The following is a 15,002-nucleotide window of genomic DNA, read 5'->3' as shown; positions in this document are numbered from 1 at the left end:
GTTAGTTCATGGGGGAGGCAAGACTTGAACTGGGGACATCTGGGTCACAGCCCAGTCTTACCTGCTCCGCTAAAAGGGTGAATGACACTCTAGTTCTTCAGTGTTTTCTGTATGGACTAAACGTATGGAACTGTTACGCTACTGAAATAACTGCTAATAGCAAATTCAGGGGTTGAATGCCTATTAGTTTAGAAGGAAAAGAGGGCCAGTATTGGTTATTACATACTTGGGGGACTCCCTAGGCATGTTTAAAAGAATTAAACCTAAACCTGCATGGCAAGAACCTGTGAGCTTCTAGAACAGGGGTGAGTAATATGTGAGCCGTGGGCCACATGCGGCTCCTACCCTTCCCCCGCCGCACTGCTGAATTTGGTGGCAGCGAAATGTGGGGGGGGGGCGGGGGGATGGCCCCTAGGCCTCCTGCAGTTGCCCAGACCTGTTGTAGAAGGCATCAGAATCTAATGACAGTTGAGTCAGGAGACAAAAAGAGGCTAAAGAAACCAGAGGTCAAGCAGATGGTGACTATCAATTAAGTATGGTTAAGAACAGTTAGGGTGGCTGGTAGGGAGAATGAAGAAATGGAGGGTAGAGGAAGAGAGGGAATTTACCTGCTCAAGCCCATCATAGTTTATAGTGATTGTGACCAGGGATAAATTGAGGAGATGCATGATGTTTGATTAAGGAACCACCCCACCCCAAAGGATATTTTTGCACTCTCCAGAACTGCATTCTCTTCCCCTCTCCCCTTTATATATAGCTATAAAGTTCTTCATTTCCTTTATCTTTTCCAATCTGTCCCCCCCTCATCTGAACACTACAAGACTACTGTTCTGGGCTGTTTAAAGCCCTGAACAGGAATGCTCTTCTTACAGGATGGGAATACATTGTAACATTCTGTTTCAGGTTCCATTTATATACCATAATGCCAAAACAAATAGTCTCTAATTTGAATTCACTTCTCACCCATTCAAATTTGGAGAGATCTTGTGTTGTGAGAGGAAGTAATGACATACCGTCTTTGTGCTCTTTAGGCACCTTAAAGAGATCCAAGAGCTTCAAAGTCGCCAAAAGTTGGAGATTGAACAACTTTACACAAAACTGGGCAAGGTGCCTCCAGCAGTAATCATCCCTCCTGCTGCTCCTCTATCAGGGAGGCGGAGAAGACCTACAAAAGGAAAAAGTAGCAGATCCAGCCGCAGCAGCTCCCAGGGTAATAAGAGCCCTCAGATTTTGGGTAAGGCACCTTAAAGATTGTAGTAGAAATGGCCAAGGGCAGTTGGCTCATTAGTGTGTCATGGTTTGTTTTTTTCCAGCAGGCTGCCTAACGTGGACTTGGTTTGCTATGGTGAAAACTCCTGGGGTTCTACTTTGGTTTCTGAAAAGGTTCATCGTCTTGCAGGCTGCCACTGAATTTGATTTTTATCCTGTTTTCCTGAAGTAGCTCAGAAGTGTACTTGGTTCCTTCCTCCTATTTTCTGTGATGTAGGTTAAACTGAAAGCAAGTTGCTGGTTGGGGATTTAAATCCAGGTATTCCTGGTCCAATTCCAACTACACCCATTTGGTGCTTACATAATGCTTAAGTTGTACCTCTAGGAGTTTCACTTTGTGCTTCATATTTTTAGATCATAATTCAAGAGGTGACACAGGGCAAAACATAACTTACTGCAACGTATTTCTGTAGGGTATGTGCAGTGAAGACATGTAACTACTGTGCTGTTAGCCACCTTGCAAAAATATTATATTTTAAAGGTGGGATATTAATATGTAAATAAATAGTCCTCTCTTACCTTACAGGATAGAAACAGGTATAAACTTAGTCTTAATGTGTACCTATAGCCTCTTTGTCTGAATATTCTTCCTGGTCTTAGGCATAAACAGGGGTATAGCGATTCTGTGAAAGCTTTTGCTTTTTGTCCTGTGTTCATTTTTCAGTTGCTTTTCTCACCCTTGATGTTTATTCCACTGGTTTTTACTCTTGATGGTTTCAGTCCAGTTTAATAGGTAAACCTTCCCTGTATGTGCCAGCAGACATTATGCTTCACATTGCGAAATATGAATACCATGAGTCTCCTCTGGGATGGGAAAACTACCCATCAAGTTGCCAGTGTCCTAATGATTTGCTTCTCCCCCCACACCTCCCACAGGCAATCTGTCTGCTCAGAGTGCACCTTCGGTCTTGCCCCAACAGCAGACCCTCCACCCTCCTGGCAGTGTCCCAGAAACAGGACAGAACCATCTGTTACAGCCCCTGAAACCATCTCCTTCTAGTGAGAACCTCTACTCTGCCTTTACTAGTGATGGTGCCATTTCCATACCAAGCCTTTCTGCGCCGGGCCAAGGTAAATATCGTAGATTAGCATCAAGGAGACAGACTCCAACTGGGGATTGAGGTGGGGGATTAAATGCCCTGCTTCATTCAGATTATCTCCTTCATAGGATGAGCCTGAGAGGCCTGGCCCACTGGCAAGTGAAGATTAAGGATATGATAGTGAAGGTTCCAATGTTCTGCAGCTTCAGTAAGGAGATGATGGAGGGGGAAAGCTTAAGGCAGATACTGCAAGAATATGCTTACCCTAGATAAGTGGGGACTTGTCCACCTTACTTATAACAGGTTAAGAATGTATGTTCTGTGGACAACTCCGTGCTTTACATTTGAGGCCTCCTTGAATTTGCACATTGCACTCTGAGAATAGATCCATTCCTTAATGTACTTGTTCTCTATTTTTCTACACTGAATTTTTTAAATCAAATAATTGTCTTTGCAAAGTTGCAGTGTGTGAATTTAAGACAAGGAGATGGGTAAAGAAAAGAATAGAATATGGCAACTCATATTACTGTTCTTCCAAGCCACCTTGCTAGAGAGAAAGGAGTCTGTGCTCGTTCCTCTCTTTAACCATAGGGGCCCTACTAACCTATACCTCATGTGTTTTTCAAGTTGTGCAGTGTATGATGTCAGTGTGTGCCTTTGCTACGATTTATATTGCTTGTGGCATGCAACCTTGTTCCTGCTGGATTACCTATTGGAGAAAAGCTCTGTTCTGTTGTAGGGAACAGACATGATATTTTGGGGTTGCCGGAGGCGTTGGGGAGCAGAGACAAGACATGGCTCCCTGTGTCTTGCAGATGTCCCTCTATCAGTTGAGGCTCTTTCTCTCGTGTCTTGCTAGTGCATTTCACCACTCCAGCCTAGAATTTTCTAACATCGTGTAGTTGTGTTCTGTCTTTTCTCTTCTCCTTGTTCTTCCCCCTTTTTGTTTTTGTTTTATCACAGGCTGTGTGAAGTTTAACTGTGCATCTGAGCGGGTGACATTCAAGCCTGGTGGCAGGAGGACCCGATTTCTGAGTACGCCCTGCTTGGCTCTTTGTGTGTAACACCTTTACTCCTTCCTCGTCTTTTTGTTTTCTGCAACTTGGATCTGTTGTCACATGCCGTCCATTCACATCTGCCTCCTTGTATCTCTCCAACCCCAGGGCTTGGCTGAGTTGCTCTTAAGTATCGCTTGCAATACTTCTAAACCAGTCTTCTAAAATAGTTATCCTGCTGCTCAGCCAAAAGGCTCTGGTGGCGGCAGCTGTGTACTTCATGTTTTAAATGAAGCTTGAAGTAGCAAGATGTTCTTGTGATGCCTTGCCTCAGTTGTATCGGCTTTCCCATGGGAAGTACGGTAGGAATGGCAGGGAATGATTACCCAGGGACCGTAATGACAGGCATGCAGATGTTTGGTCCTTTCCTAGTGGTTAACTTGAAGGCTGTGCTGCAGACTTGGGGTCAATTCACACAAGTCTGAAGGGCATGGCCAGCTGTTTACCTGTCAGGGCTGATTTTTGTCAGCTTGAGTTCAAGTATTTATATGGCAGTGACTGTTTAATTGCTTCAACCTGAATGCAACAGCAATTTGGCAAGGTTGAGAGATGTATGTGCTGTGGTAGTAGTGTTCATGATGGAACACTTGGACAATTGCTTTTCTGTTGAAGTGCTTCAAATCAAGATGACAGTCAGCTCAGAAAGGTGTGTGGCTAATTCCTGTTCTCTAGGGGTCATGTGCATTGTACCTTATTTGTTAAAGCCCTTTGGGGGAAATAACCAGCTTTTCTTGTGTGCCCATCCCCTTTTTTTAATTACTAGTATAGGAAAACATCTGTACAAAAATACAGAGTTAATAGGGTCTGCCTCCAAACTCTGCTGAACTAGGCAGGACCATGAAATATGTGAGAATGGATGGGTGGGTTTTACATTTGTATGCCAAATTTCATGTACTCTTCTGAATGACATATTGATGCTGCAGTCTTCCTTCCAGACTTGCAGTATAGGCAGGATCCTTGGACGTGCTACTTATGAGGAGCATCTGTCCATATGCACTGAGCAGCAGCTCAGCCAGGCCAGGGATTCTTCTGTGTCTGAAGTCAGTAAACAAAACATCAGTTTCCAAGAGGGCCTTCTACAAGGACAGCTGCAATGGCAATAATGAGATGATTAGGGAGTTAGAAGAAATCACCTTTTAGGAGCTGAACTTTGCAGCACTACTTTGACTTCATTGGACTTGGTTTTCAGCTGTTTGGGGCAACTATTTTTATTATGATTACTATGATGATTTTCATGTATTTTCATGTATTAAAATATTTACATCTTGCCTTTTGATCCATATGGATCTACAAGGCGGCTAGCAACGATTATAAAAACTATCAAATCATAATAAAATAAAATCACAGAAGAACACACAGTTCTTCTCCCCATCTCTGGCTTCTTAACAGCAAGGTTTTCTTAAAGCAGGTAGTTTAAGGGACAGATAGAAGGCTCTGCAAAGAATGGTGATTTAGCCAGGACCAAGAACTAGCTCTGGGAGAATATTCAATTGAAATAAAAGATAAATCATAGAGAACAAACAAGTCCTTCTCTTTACCTTGGAGAATAATGAATAAATAGCAAGTATGTGGCGAATTCCCACTGCACACTTGCTCTAGTTTTTGTGTGTGGTGATGATATGGTGAGAAGTACCCTTCATGATATGGTGAGAAGTACCCTTTGTGGGCTAAGAGCTATGATGGGAAGACATAGAAACTGGATTGTAGGGCATAGAGATAATGGCAAAAGGAATGCCTTCAGCTTTGTACCTCAGTTTATTGCAGCTGTCCTGTAAAAGGAAGCAATGATTGTGGAAGCACGGCTTGGCTTGATGCTCAGTTTATTTACAGGTTTTTTGTTTTCCTCAACTTTGACCTGCCCTTCTGTCATAGACTCTGGGATGGGGGAAGGTCCTTGTTAGACGTTAGGAGGCTGGGCTCAATAAAATACGGTTTTCTCTGTACACTTGGAGACAAAGTGGAAGAGGTTCAACAGGAATGTTCTTTCCTCTGGTGGCACTGACATTCTAGAAAAGAGCAATGCTTTGAAGAACTTAATCATCCAACCATTATAACATACTCTATTAACATATCTCAAAAAAGCAAGGTAGCCTTTGGAGATCTTTTGTCTTTCCTTTTGCAGTCAAAAACAAAAGTCAGACCAGTAGAGGGAAATTAAAGACTTAATCCAGTGTCAGTTCAGGTTTGGTTTGACTTTCAATTCAAACTTGGCTAGAACTTCAGTTTCTCGAATCAGAAAGAGAACCTGAAGGGTTTGAGAGACTAACCCGAACTGGTTTGTTTGCCTGGTCAGAATCTAAGGTTGAGTTAAATGATTAGACTGCAGTCCTAATACACTTGTGAAATTGCAGTCAGCAGTGTATCTAAATGTGAATATTGATGTACTTCCTCCAGTTGGATGCTGCCATTGTGTTTCTTGCTAGAAGAGCTCCCAAAAGAGTTAAAAACAGTGTCACCAAGGGACAGCGCACTGTTATGTTCTCCCCTCTTCCTCACCAGGCTTTTTGTGCTGTTTTCTTGACACTAAATGTTTCTCACTGTTTCTGTTTAACAAATTGCTTTCTCTTTGTGCTTCAGGGAAGATGGTGAAAAAAGTCTGCCCTTGCAACCAGCTCTGTAGTAATTATTGCCTTTTGGTTACTTCTGAATTCTGATTGCCAAGCTGCTGTGTTTTGAGTTTTCCTCTGATCCCTGAAGCTTAACCTCCCTGAATCTGTCTTGAGCACAGCATCTGTCTCTTGTGTGTCTCTGTCCCTCCTAATGTGTGTTTCTGCACTAATGTGGCATCAGACCTGGCCGCCTCATGACAGCTGTTCCTTTGTGGAAAGGCATTTGCTTTGACCATCAGCCAGTCTGTGTACTCCTCGCTGATGAGTAATGATGCTGAAGTGTATATTAGCACCAGTAACATGCAGCATCTTGGACTGGAAGGCAAAATCTCCCATTTGCTTGCAAAGACCATGTTGAAAGAGGTTTGCCTAAGCACTGATCCAATTGCAGAGAGAGCTGCTGTGTCTTAAAGGGGAAGGACAAGCACCCAAATGTCCTCAGAGTGTGCCTGCAACATGAGGAGAACTGTTATTGATGAAGAGGCAGTACATAGAGTGAAGCGGATTGGCAGGGTTAAAGGGGAGGGGAGCTCAAGAGCTTGAATGCTATGATGTGGCCCACAGACCAAGGGAGAAGCCTCTGCTTTTATTAAGTGATATAAAGAGCCAAAATAAGATGCTGTATCGTTTGCTGTGACTGAGCAAGATTGGAGGGAGGTTGTTTTCCATTGTGTCCAATCTAAGTGCTTGTCAGACTCTTCTTGATGGCTAGTTCAGTAGATTGAATATCTGAGAATTCTTAGCAGATCAGAGATAGAGGCTTTCCAATAAAGCTCATATTTTTAATATTGCAATCTCTCTTATCTTATTGTGTTAGAGAGACCCTGGTGCATTATGAACAGCTTGTAAAAGAAAAACTCAAATGCTACCAGACATGATCTCACACGATAGGTTTTGTCTCCCCTCATGTTTGCCAGTTAGCCTAGGCCATCCTTCTCCAGTCTGGTGCCCTCCTGATGCATTGGGACTACAATTTCCAGCATTCTCAGCCACCATGGCCATGGGGAAGGCTGGCCTAGTATCTGGGCTTTTTTATTTTTACTCATTCTCTGGGCACTGTACTTAGTAACAAGAGTGGAGATTCTGGCCATCAGGAAGGGGCTGAAGGATATGTGCTAGTCCCTGCATGAAACTGTTGACCACAGAATGCACTGTTACATTTATTGGTATCTTGTGTCAAGAGTCCCCCTCCATCCCATCCCTCCATGTCACTATAACCTATTATCTGTACTGGTTATTATCCTGGCTGTACCTTTATCAATAGGTGTATATCAGTGTTCCAGTTCCTCTCACCACATGGCTGTATTTTTTTTTGTATCAGAGATAGTTTCCTATGCATGTTATATAATTATGGTCTTATTAGTATTTCACTCTTCATTCCTTTCCCTCACCTGGGCAGAGATCTTTTCTCCATGCATGCAACTGAGCACCACTTCTGCCTACTCAGTACAGTTTGGGAAGAGGGCTGCCTCTTTCACCACTTTAGTTAGTGTTACCTGCTTTGTTTGTATTTCACAGTGCAATAGCACCTTGCTCAGTTGCTGTCACCAATAAAGATGTTTTGTATTCATGTCTAATCTGGCCTGGATTCAGGGAGGCCAGTTTTATTCCTCATAAGCAGGGGTCCAAAGTTCAGTTGCTAGTACCTGTGACTGACTTTGCTTATAATTACAAGTTCCTAAGCAGTAGGAACAGATTACCAGAGCTTACAAATTTAGTCTTGTGCAGTGGAGACTCTTCGTGCCTTCCTGGCTTTCTTCAAAACAAAAAATAATAAAACTTTGATTCCAGTATTTCAGTGCAAGTCTTGGGAGCAAGTTAGGTGGAACTGATGTGATATCTAGTCTATTGGTGTCTCCTAAGCTGTTTTGTGTTGAGTTGTACATACACACACACACACTGTCCCCCCTTGTATTGAAAAGGGAAGCTTTTATTCTTGATCAGTAAAATACATGAACTTTAGATTCTCAGACTGGGCTTTCTGTGTAGTCTTGGACAACACAATGGCCACGTTGGCTTCAGTTCCTTTTCTGTAAATTGGGGATAGCGTCCTATCTTGGTGGTCATGGTGGTTGTTTCATAGCACATATGAGAAACTGTTGCATTTTGATGGCTGATTTCTGAATAACCATTGTGGACAAGCAAAATCTCTCTTCCATACCATTCCACTACAGATTTGCCACTGAATGGCCACCAGAGCAGAAACATGGATATATTGGGCTTTCCTTCATTCTTATTATCTTATTCTACCAAGTGCCATATTTTGAATGGAAATGGCTCTTTGTGTTTCTCTTTCAGATATATTGAGAGCATTTTGTGGTATGAAATCCTAGGAGCCGGATGTGCAGGCTTCCCTGGCAGCCGCCATCTGCGCTGAAGCATGAGAAATTGTTAGCCATGTGCCTTTGGCATTCTTGTGTTTGGACATTAAGCCAGCAGGTTCTTGATCCATCTTCACTGAAGGGTTGCTACCAGTAGTACAAATGTTCTTTTCCAGTCATGAGTCCCTGGGGCTTCATACTCTCCATCTGCAGAACAAGCCATCTGTTCATGCCAAGCGCACTGCTCCCTGCCACTCCGTTGAGGGGGCAGAGTTGGCAGTGGCATTAACTCACTATAATAGGTGCCTGTTGATAGTGTAAAGGAAACTATTCATCATGGGTCTGTCATTAATACCAAAAGCTAATTCACTCTCCAGAGGAAAATGGCAACTTTGCAGACCACCCACTGATCTGGAAAACAGCACACAATTACATAATTAACCTAATAGCAGAGAAATTGCTAGCTGAGCCCTAAAACCCTTCCTTTTCATTATGTCCTAGTGCTGAATTGTAGAATATATATGCATGGCTTTTTAAATTCTTGCTCTCTCCTATTTTCCATTGTAGCTGTAGTTTTGATGGCCTTCAGGAAACTATAATCCAATCAGGTTTAAATAACTGCTGTTGCTTTGCTTTTCTAGGGACCAGCAGTACAAACACTGTTGGGGGTACAGCTAACAGCCAGGCACCTCAGTCTCAGCCTCCTGCCTCTAGCCGAAAAGGGACCTTTACTGATGACCTGCACAAGCTAGTGGACAACTGGGCTCGTGATGCTATGAACCTCTCCGGCAAAAAAGGAGGAAAGGGGCATGGGAATTATGAGGTAAGTTCTTGTTCTGTGTTGATACTACAAGAGTATTGGCTGCCTTTTGGTGTCATATCTAGCTACAGGATGAGGCATTGTAACTTATTAATGGAAGGATCTGCCACATATATGACGGAAAAGGCTAATTGAATAGTACTAGTTACTGTTTTAATGGGTATGAATGGGATAATTTGTTTAGCAACTCTCAAATAACTTGTTCTTGGGTTGGGTTTTATTTTAGGGCCCAGGAATGGCAAGGAAGTTCTCTGCACCAAGCCAGCTCTGCATCTCGATGACATCCTCCCTTGGTGCTACACCCATCTCTGCAGCATCAGCTACCTCCCTAGGTCACTTCACAAAGGCCATGTGCCCCCCTCAACCGTACGGTTTCCCAACAGTGCCCTTTGTTGCTCCCTGGAGCGGGACAGGTGGTCCAACACAACAGCCTTTAGGCCAATTCCAGCCTGTAGGAGCTGCCTCATTGCAAAGCTTCAACATCAGCAACTTGCAGAAATCTATCAGCAACCCCCCTGGTTCTAACCTGCGGACCACTTAATGAGACCCAGACACACTGCTGGGTAGACCTGGGGGGCGGGGGGGAGATGGGGCCCTGAATCAATGACTAGGCTGCAATGAACTGGCTACTAGTGCCCAAAGGGGATGAATTTCCCCCTCTAACCATTGCTCTCTGCTCTCAGTAAGAAAAGCCCCCCATTCTGAACATGGGGAGAGAAAGGTGATCGGGATCTTCCATGATGGGACATGCTTCTTCTCATTCTTATGTATGGCAAAGTGTGCGAAGATGGAAGTCATCATGCAAGCCAATTCACTTGGCTTAAGAGGCTGAATCCACATGTGTTGAGCTGGGAGAGTTGTTAGTTCTAGCATGAGTCTTTAGTATGCTGTTCGTCTTGCTCTGAGGAACTGGGCCTAGGGGGAAAGTGGTCTATTTTTCCATCTTGTCTCTTTCTTCAAACCATCACACCGAAGTTCCTGAACTGATGAGGCACATAGGTGGACTTGCAGAACAGCCCATGCTTTGAGATAGGTCATTACTGCTTTAAGTAAAAGATATTAACAGCTTTGACTGCAGCATTAGAGCAATTTAAATTGTTTAGAAAAAAAATTAAAGTTCCCTGCGGACATGTACTTACCATCAGTTTTGATGTGGAAACACTGTGATATATAAATGTTGTTGGACAACAGTAGTTTAAAAAAAAATGAGTGGAGTATAGAGGGTTAAACAGTTAAAAAGGAAAAAAATGGGAAAAAAGCTAGCTATATCCTGATACTTATTGGAGACACTTTAACTTTTTTCCTTTTTATTTTCATTGTATTAGATAAATGTGAATGTATAATTGTATAAATTTAATGTACTTGAATACTTGTCTGTTCTCCCAGTATGCTTGCTGGATATTTTAGTGCCTTGGACTTTTATTGCTTCTGCAGTTAGCATCACCTTCCCAGCAGACTTTAGACAGGAAGAGAGAAAGATGGGGGAGAGGGAGGTTATTTGGACATAGTCACTGGAATACCAAAGGCTTAACACATTGGATGTTTATACTGTAATAGTGTCTAGAGTAGGTGTTGGAGGGGGAGCTACTGCAGCTGTATGTTGAAAGAATAAAGGTACAGAATGGTGGGGGAAACGGCAGCAATGAGAGATGAATGCAGGGCTGCTGAAATACCCCAATCAGAGAAAAACTGGGCTGAATGAGAACAGAGGAAATAGTGAGAAAAAGGTGTCTTTGAAAGGGTAGCTCCCATGGATGATTTGACTTTAAAGCTATAAAGGTTTTTGGTAAGGGCAGTGCATGCTAAGGGGTAGGAGCTATCACTCTGGGGAGGGAAGAGTGTCTGCTGGGATTTGCTCCCCCCTTCATTCCATCCAGAAAGGCCAGCAGTAGCTTACCCTGCTGCACCATCCATTGCCAGGGATGGATACACTTGAAACAGCCAGCTTCAAAGAATAACCTGTTTTCATTCTATGTCTAGAGGACTTAAAAACTGGTACCAGGACTGTAACTAACTGTGTTGCCTTCTAGTAGGTGTACTGTATCTCCTACTTTCCACTCGCCTTCTTTCTAACTTAAAATACTGATTCCCTGTTCAAATTAAATACTGCAACCAACTAGTATTACTTTATATTGCTGCAGCAGGCTGTGAAGGGTCAAAGTACTTCTGCTTTGTATTTGGAGGCAGTTTTACTGCTGGTCTGGAAGTTTGTATACTAGGAAAATATGTCTCCCCCCCCAATTCCTCTAAGGTTACCAGGGAGTTTGTTCTTTCTGTACTTGTTTCACTCTTCCTTCAAACATATGCACAGGTCTTTCTTTCCATCCTTCACCTCAGGTTGAAGTTTACAGTGGCTTTGTTAGGAAGATAGATAGGGCTTGGGCATGGTGGCTGAAACACAAAAGGCAAGAAGTCAGGTGGCTGGGTTTCAATAACTTTTCAGACTTAAGAAAAACTCACCATTGTGATGGGAAAGGTGGTGGTGGGGGAAGCATAAGGCTTCCTGTAGAGGAAATTAATGAAAAAGTCTGTGCTTTCTGGTCTGTAGCTGAGAGCTCTGAAGACAGAAAATGTGAGTTGAGGTTCATGTGCAGAAAGTATGAAGGAGTAATGATGAAAGATGCCACTTCATGATAGAGGAACTGGTCAGCTGAGTGTTGCACAAGGGTGGTATTTTGGTTTAATATGTTTGAGGTCAGGTTTTCACTTAGTTATGCAAGTACTGGTTTTATTTACCATTGATTTCCCTCCTGTGGATGAAATAACTGAGGTCTAAGAAGAATTAACTAATGCTACTGAACTGTTAAATTATTTTGTGTTAATATTACACTTTGAGTACCTTTTTCCACAATATCTGTTTCTGAATTGCAGATGTTTTCTTTACATTATTTAACAATGTACACTGTAAAAAAATAAATAAAATGAATTCAAACCTTGGGCTTCCCTGGCCGTAGTTAATGGTATGTTTTGCACTAAATCCAGGCATTGCGCTTCCTGTATGATTGCGCTTTGCGCTGCAGTTTGTTACCTTCTTTGTAGATATTTAACGAAATCATTCAAATAAACCAAACCTGCTTTTGTTGAGCTGTGGTTTTTCATTTTAAATAGGCTTTTGCTTCCTTCTGTGCTCTGAAGCTTAGCAACTATCAGTGAGCTCCTGTTACTATCATGCTACAGAGCAAACAAATCATTCAGGTTTGGAGGGGAGAGTGCAGGTGCCTCCAACCAATGATCACAATATTACTGGAAGATTTAGTCACAGCTTTGGCTTCTGAGAAAACTAATGATGCTGGCATTGACTACGAACTTTCAAACACATGTCTTTTGTAGCCATAAGTGCTCAAAAGTTGTTTTAAAATAAGACCCTTGAGATGATCAGGAAATGGAATTCTCAGCCTAAGTACTTTTTCTCTACTTTTGTGGAATGACAGCATACACAAGCCTGCTTGTACTAGGGAAGCCCAAAAGAGATATACCAGGACGTATTTCTAAAGATTTTGCACATGTGCCAGAGATGCAAGCCTAGGGTTGTATCCAGTTGTCTTTCTGCTCACAGAAGGCTGTTCGATCCAGTGTAAGCTTCCATTAATGGAAGAGGGAGGGTGGCAGTTTCACAAACTCCTCCTTTCAGCTCCAGACCCCCTCCCCTTCTATGCCATGCCATCTCCCATTCTGTTCTAAAGGGCCCCCTCCCAGAGGGTTCTGGAGCAGATTTGGGGAGATGGAGGGGGAATCGGTTGCTTCCACACCTTTCATGGAGCTATCAGTTGGCTTAAAGAGCCTTCATATTAGTGGACAGATACAACTGGATACAAGCTCTAATGTTTCTTCACACACGTTAAGTTGCCCTCCTCCTAAGCATTTATTTCATGGCACAATATCTTTGCACTAGACAGTTATTCAACCCTTCATAGGCTATTACCTAGGATACTTCAAAAGCGACATAGGTTTGCTTAGGCTAGCTTTCCAAAACACAACAGGGCATGCCCCCTTCTGCTGCTTGACTTCTGTTTTGATGAGGTCCCTTAACAGTACTTGCCTCAGCTGAAAATTGCTGTGGTGCACTTAGGTTTCTATTCAAGGTTGTGACTATGGTAATGGAAAAGCAAGCAAATGGCAAAGAAGCCAGGTTATGTAAAGAAGGCTTTTGGTTAATATTAATAGTAGCCTAATGCATAATTTAGAGAGAAGCTGTAAGGGAAGTGCACGTATGGTTGGTTAAAATATTACTGGCCTGTTACATGGGCTGCTGAAAAGTCCTTCCACACCGTGGCAGTCCATGTCAAAGCCACAGCATTTGAAAAGGGCTTGGCAGGGAGATGCTGTAATGTTGGCCATTCATTCTGCAGAAGCAGTCTACATGAACATTTTGGTAATTGTTTATTAAAAGAAATTATAAACCACCCTTCATCCGTAACGGGTATCACATACAATAAGTATGACTACAATCATATAAATACAGACTACAATAACAAAAATATAACCATTAAAGCATTTGAGAAGACCGCAAATGCAATAGGACAACCCAGCTTAAAATGCTCAGGCAAACAGAACAGTTTTGACCCGGTCCCAGAAAGATGGTAATGTTGGTGCCAGTGGGTGGGCAACTGTGGCCCTCCAGATGTTTTGCCCTACAACTCCCATTATCCCTCACCATTGGCTATGCTGGCTAGGGCTGATGGGAGTTGTAGGCCTAAACATCTGGAGCTGCACATTGCCCACTCCTGCTCCAAAAAGAGGGCATTCCACCATCAGGGTGCCACAGTAGAGAAGGCTCCCTCCCTTGTTACACAGTGTATTGGATAAGAGTCTCCCATGCAGATCTTAAGAGATAGGCAGGCTAATACAGAGAAAGATGATCCTTCAGATATTTGCGTCTCAAACTGTTTATGGCTTTAAAGGGAAGCATCAGCATCTTGAATTGGCTCAAAGAAAATAGGTAGCTAGTGCAGCTCCTTCAGAATCAGTGTAATGTGATTTTGCCATATTCTGCACTAGCTGAAGCTTCTGGGTTATTTTCAAGGGCAGCCTCATGCGCAGCACATTACAATAATTCAGTGGGGAGGTCACCAGGTCATGGACTACTGTGACCAGGCTATCGCTTGTCCCGGAACAATTGTAGCTGCTGAACCATCCTGAGCTGGTAAAAGGCACGCTGACCCCACCTGGGCCTCAAGTGACAAAGCTGAATCAATGAGTACCCTCAGGCTATGGACCTGTTTTCAGGGGGAGTGCAGACCTGTCTAGAACAGGTTGCACACCCAATTCCCAGACATGCGACATCTACTTGCAGGATCCCTTGTCAGGACTCAACTTCAGTTTACCAGCCCTCATCGAAGTCTAGACACTGGTTCAGCATGTGGATGACCTCACCTGACTCAGATAATAGAAACAAAGCTGTATATCATTTGTATATTGATGGCATTTCATTCCAAACACACTGACCTCTTCATATTGAAGTTAAAAAGCATGGGGTTTACAATAAAATCTTGTGGAACCCAACAGCTCCAAAGCCATGGAGTCCAGCAAAAAACCCTTCAATGCTATCTTGTGGAACAGGCTGCAGGTAGGAGTGGGAGCACCATATCACCTCCCACGCCCAGTCTGTAGAGTTAGGAACAGCAAGATACCGTGGTTGATGGTATCAAAAGTTGCTAAGAGTTTGAGGAGAATTAACAGGGTCACACTCCCCTTTGTCTCTCCCCTGACAAAGGTCATCCATAACAGTGATCAAGGGCATTTCAGTACCAACCACAAGTCTAAACCTGGATTACAATGTATTTAGAAGATCCATTTCATCCAAAAGAGCTTGGAGTTGAACTAGCATCTCAAAGACCTCACCCCCAAAGGGGTTATTAGCAGCTAGGTGCTAGCTTAAATGCCCTGGG

At 43.1% G+C, this 15,002-nt stretch overlaps 1 protein-coding gene across 3 annotated transcripts in view; it reads left to right on the top strand.

The window, feature by feature from the left end:
* WNK1 (WNK lysine deficient protein kinase 1) overlaps positions 1-12,197 on the top strand; it is a 166,821-nt gene extending 154,624 nt beyond the window's left edge. For 2 of the 3 annotated variants that reach the window (XM_084809331.1, XM_084809330.1), the window contains exons 23-26: positions 1,032-1,234; positions 2,146-2,340; positions 8,936-9,117; positions 9,341-12,197. In XM_084809331.1, coding sequence (XP_084665457.1) covers positions 1,032-1,234; positions 2,146-2,340; positions 8,936-9,117; positions 9,341-9,655 — 895 coding nt within the window. In that variant the 3' untranslated portion in view covers positions 9,656-12,197. Of the gene's footprint in view, positions 1-1,031; positions 1,235-2,145; positions 2,341-3,272; positions 3,366-5,941; positions 5,984-8,935; positions 9,118-9,340 lie in introns of all 3 variants that reach the window. The other variant, XM_084809333.1, reaches the window with a different exon arrangement.
* Positions 12,198-15,002: the final 2,805 nt, after the last annotated feature.

This window comes from Heloderma suspectum, chromosome 7 (genome assembly GCF_057233095.1).
Source record: "Heloderma suspectum isolate Gila_16-S chromosome 7, 16-S_ref, whole genome shotgun sequence".
Classification (NCBI taxonomy): domain Eukaryota; kingdom Metazoa; phylum Chordata; class Lepidosauria; order Squamata; family Helodermatidae; genus Heloderma; species Heloderma suspectum.
Note: the sequence above shows the minus strand (reverse complement) of the source record. Positions and strands in the feature narration are given on the sequence as shown.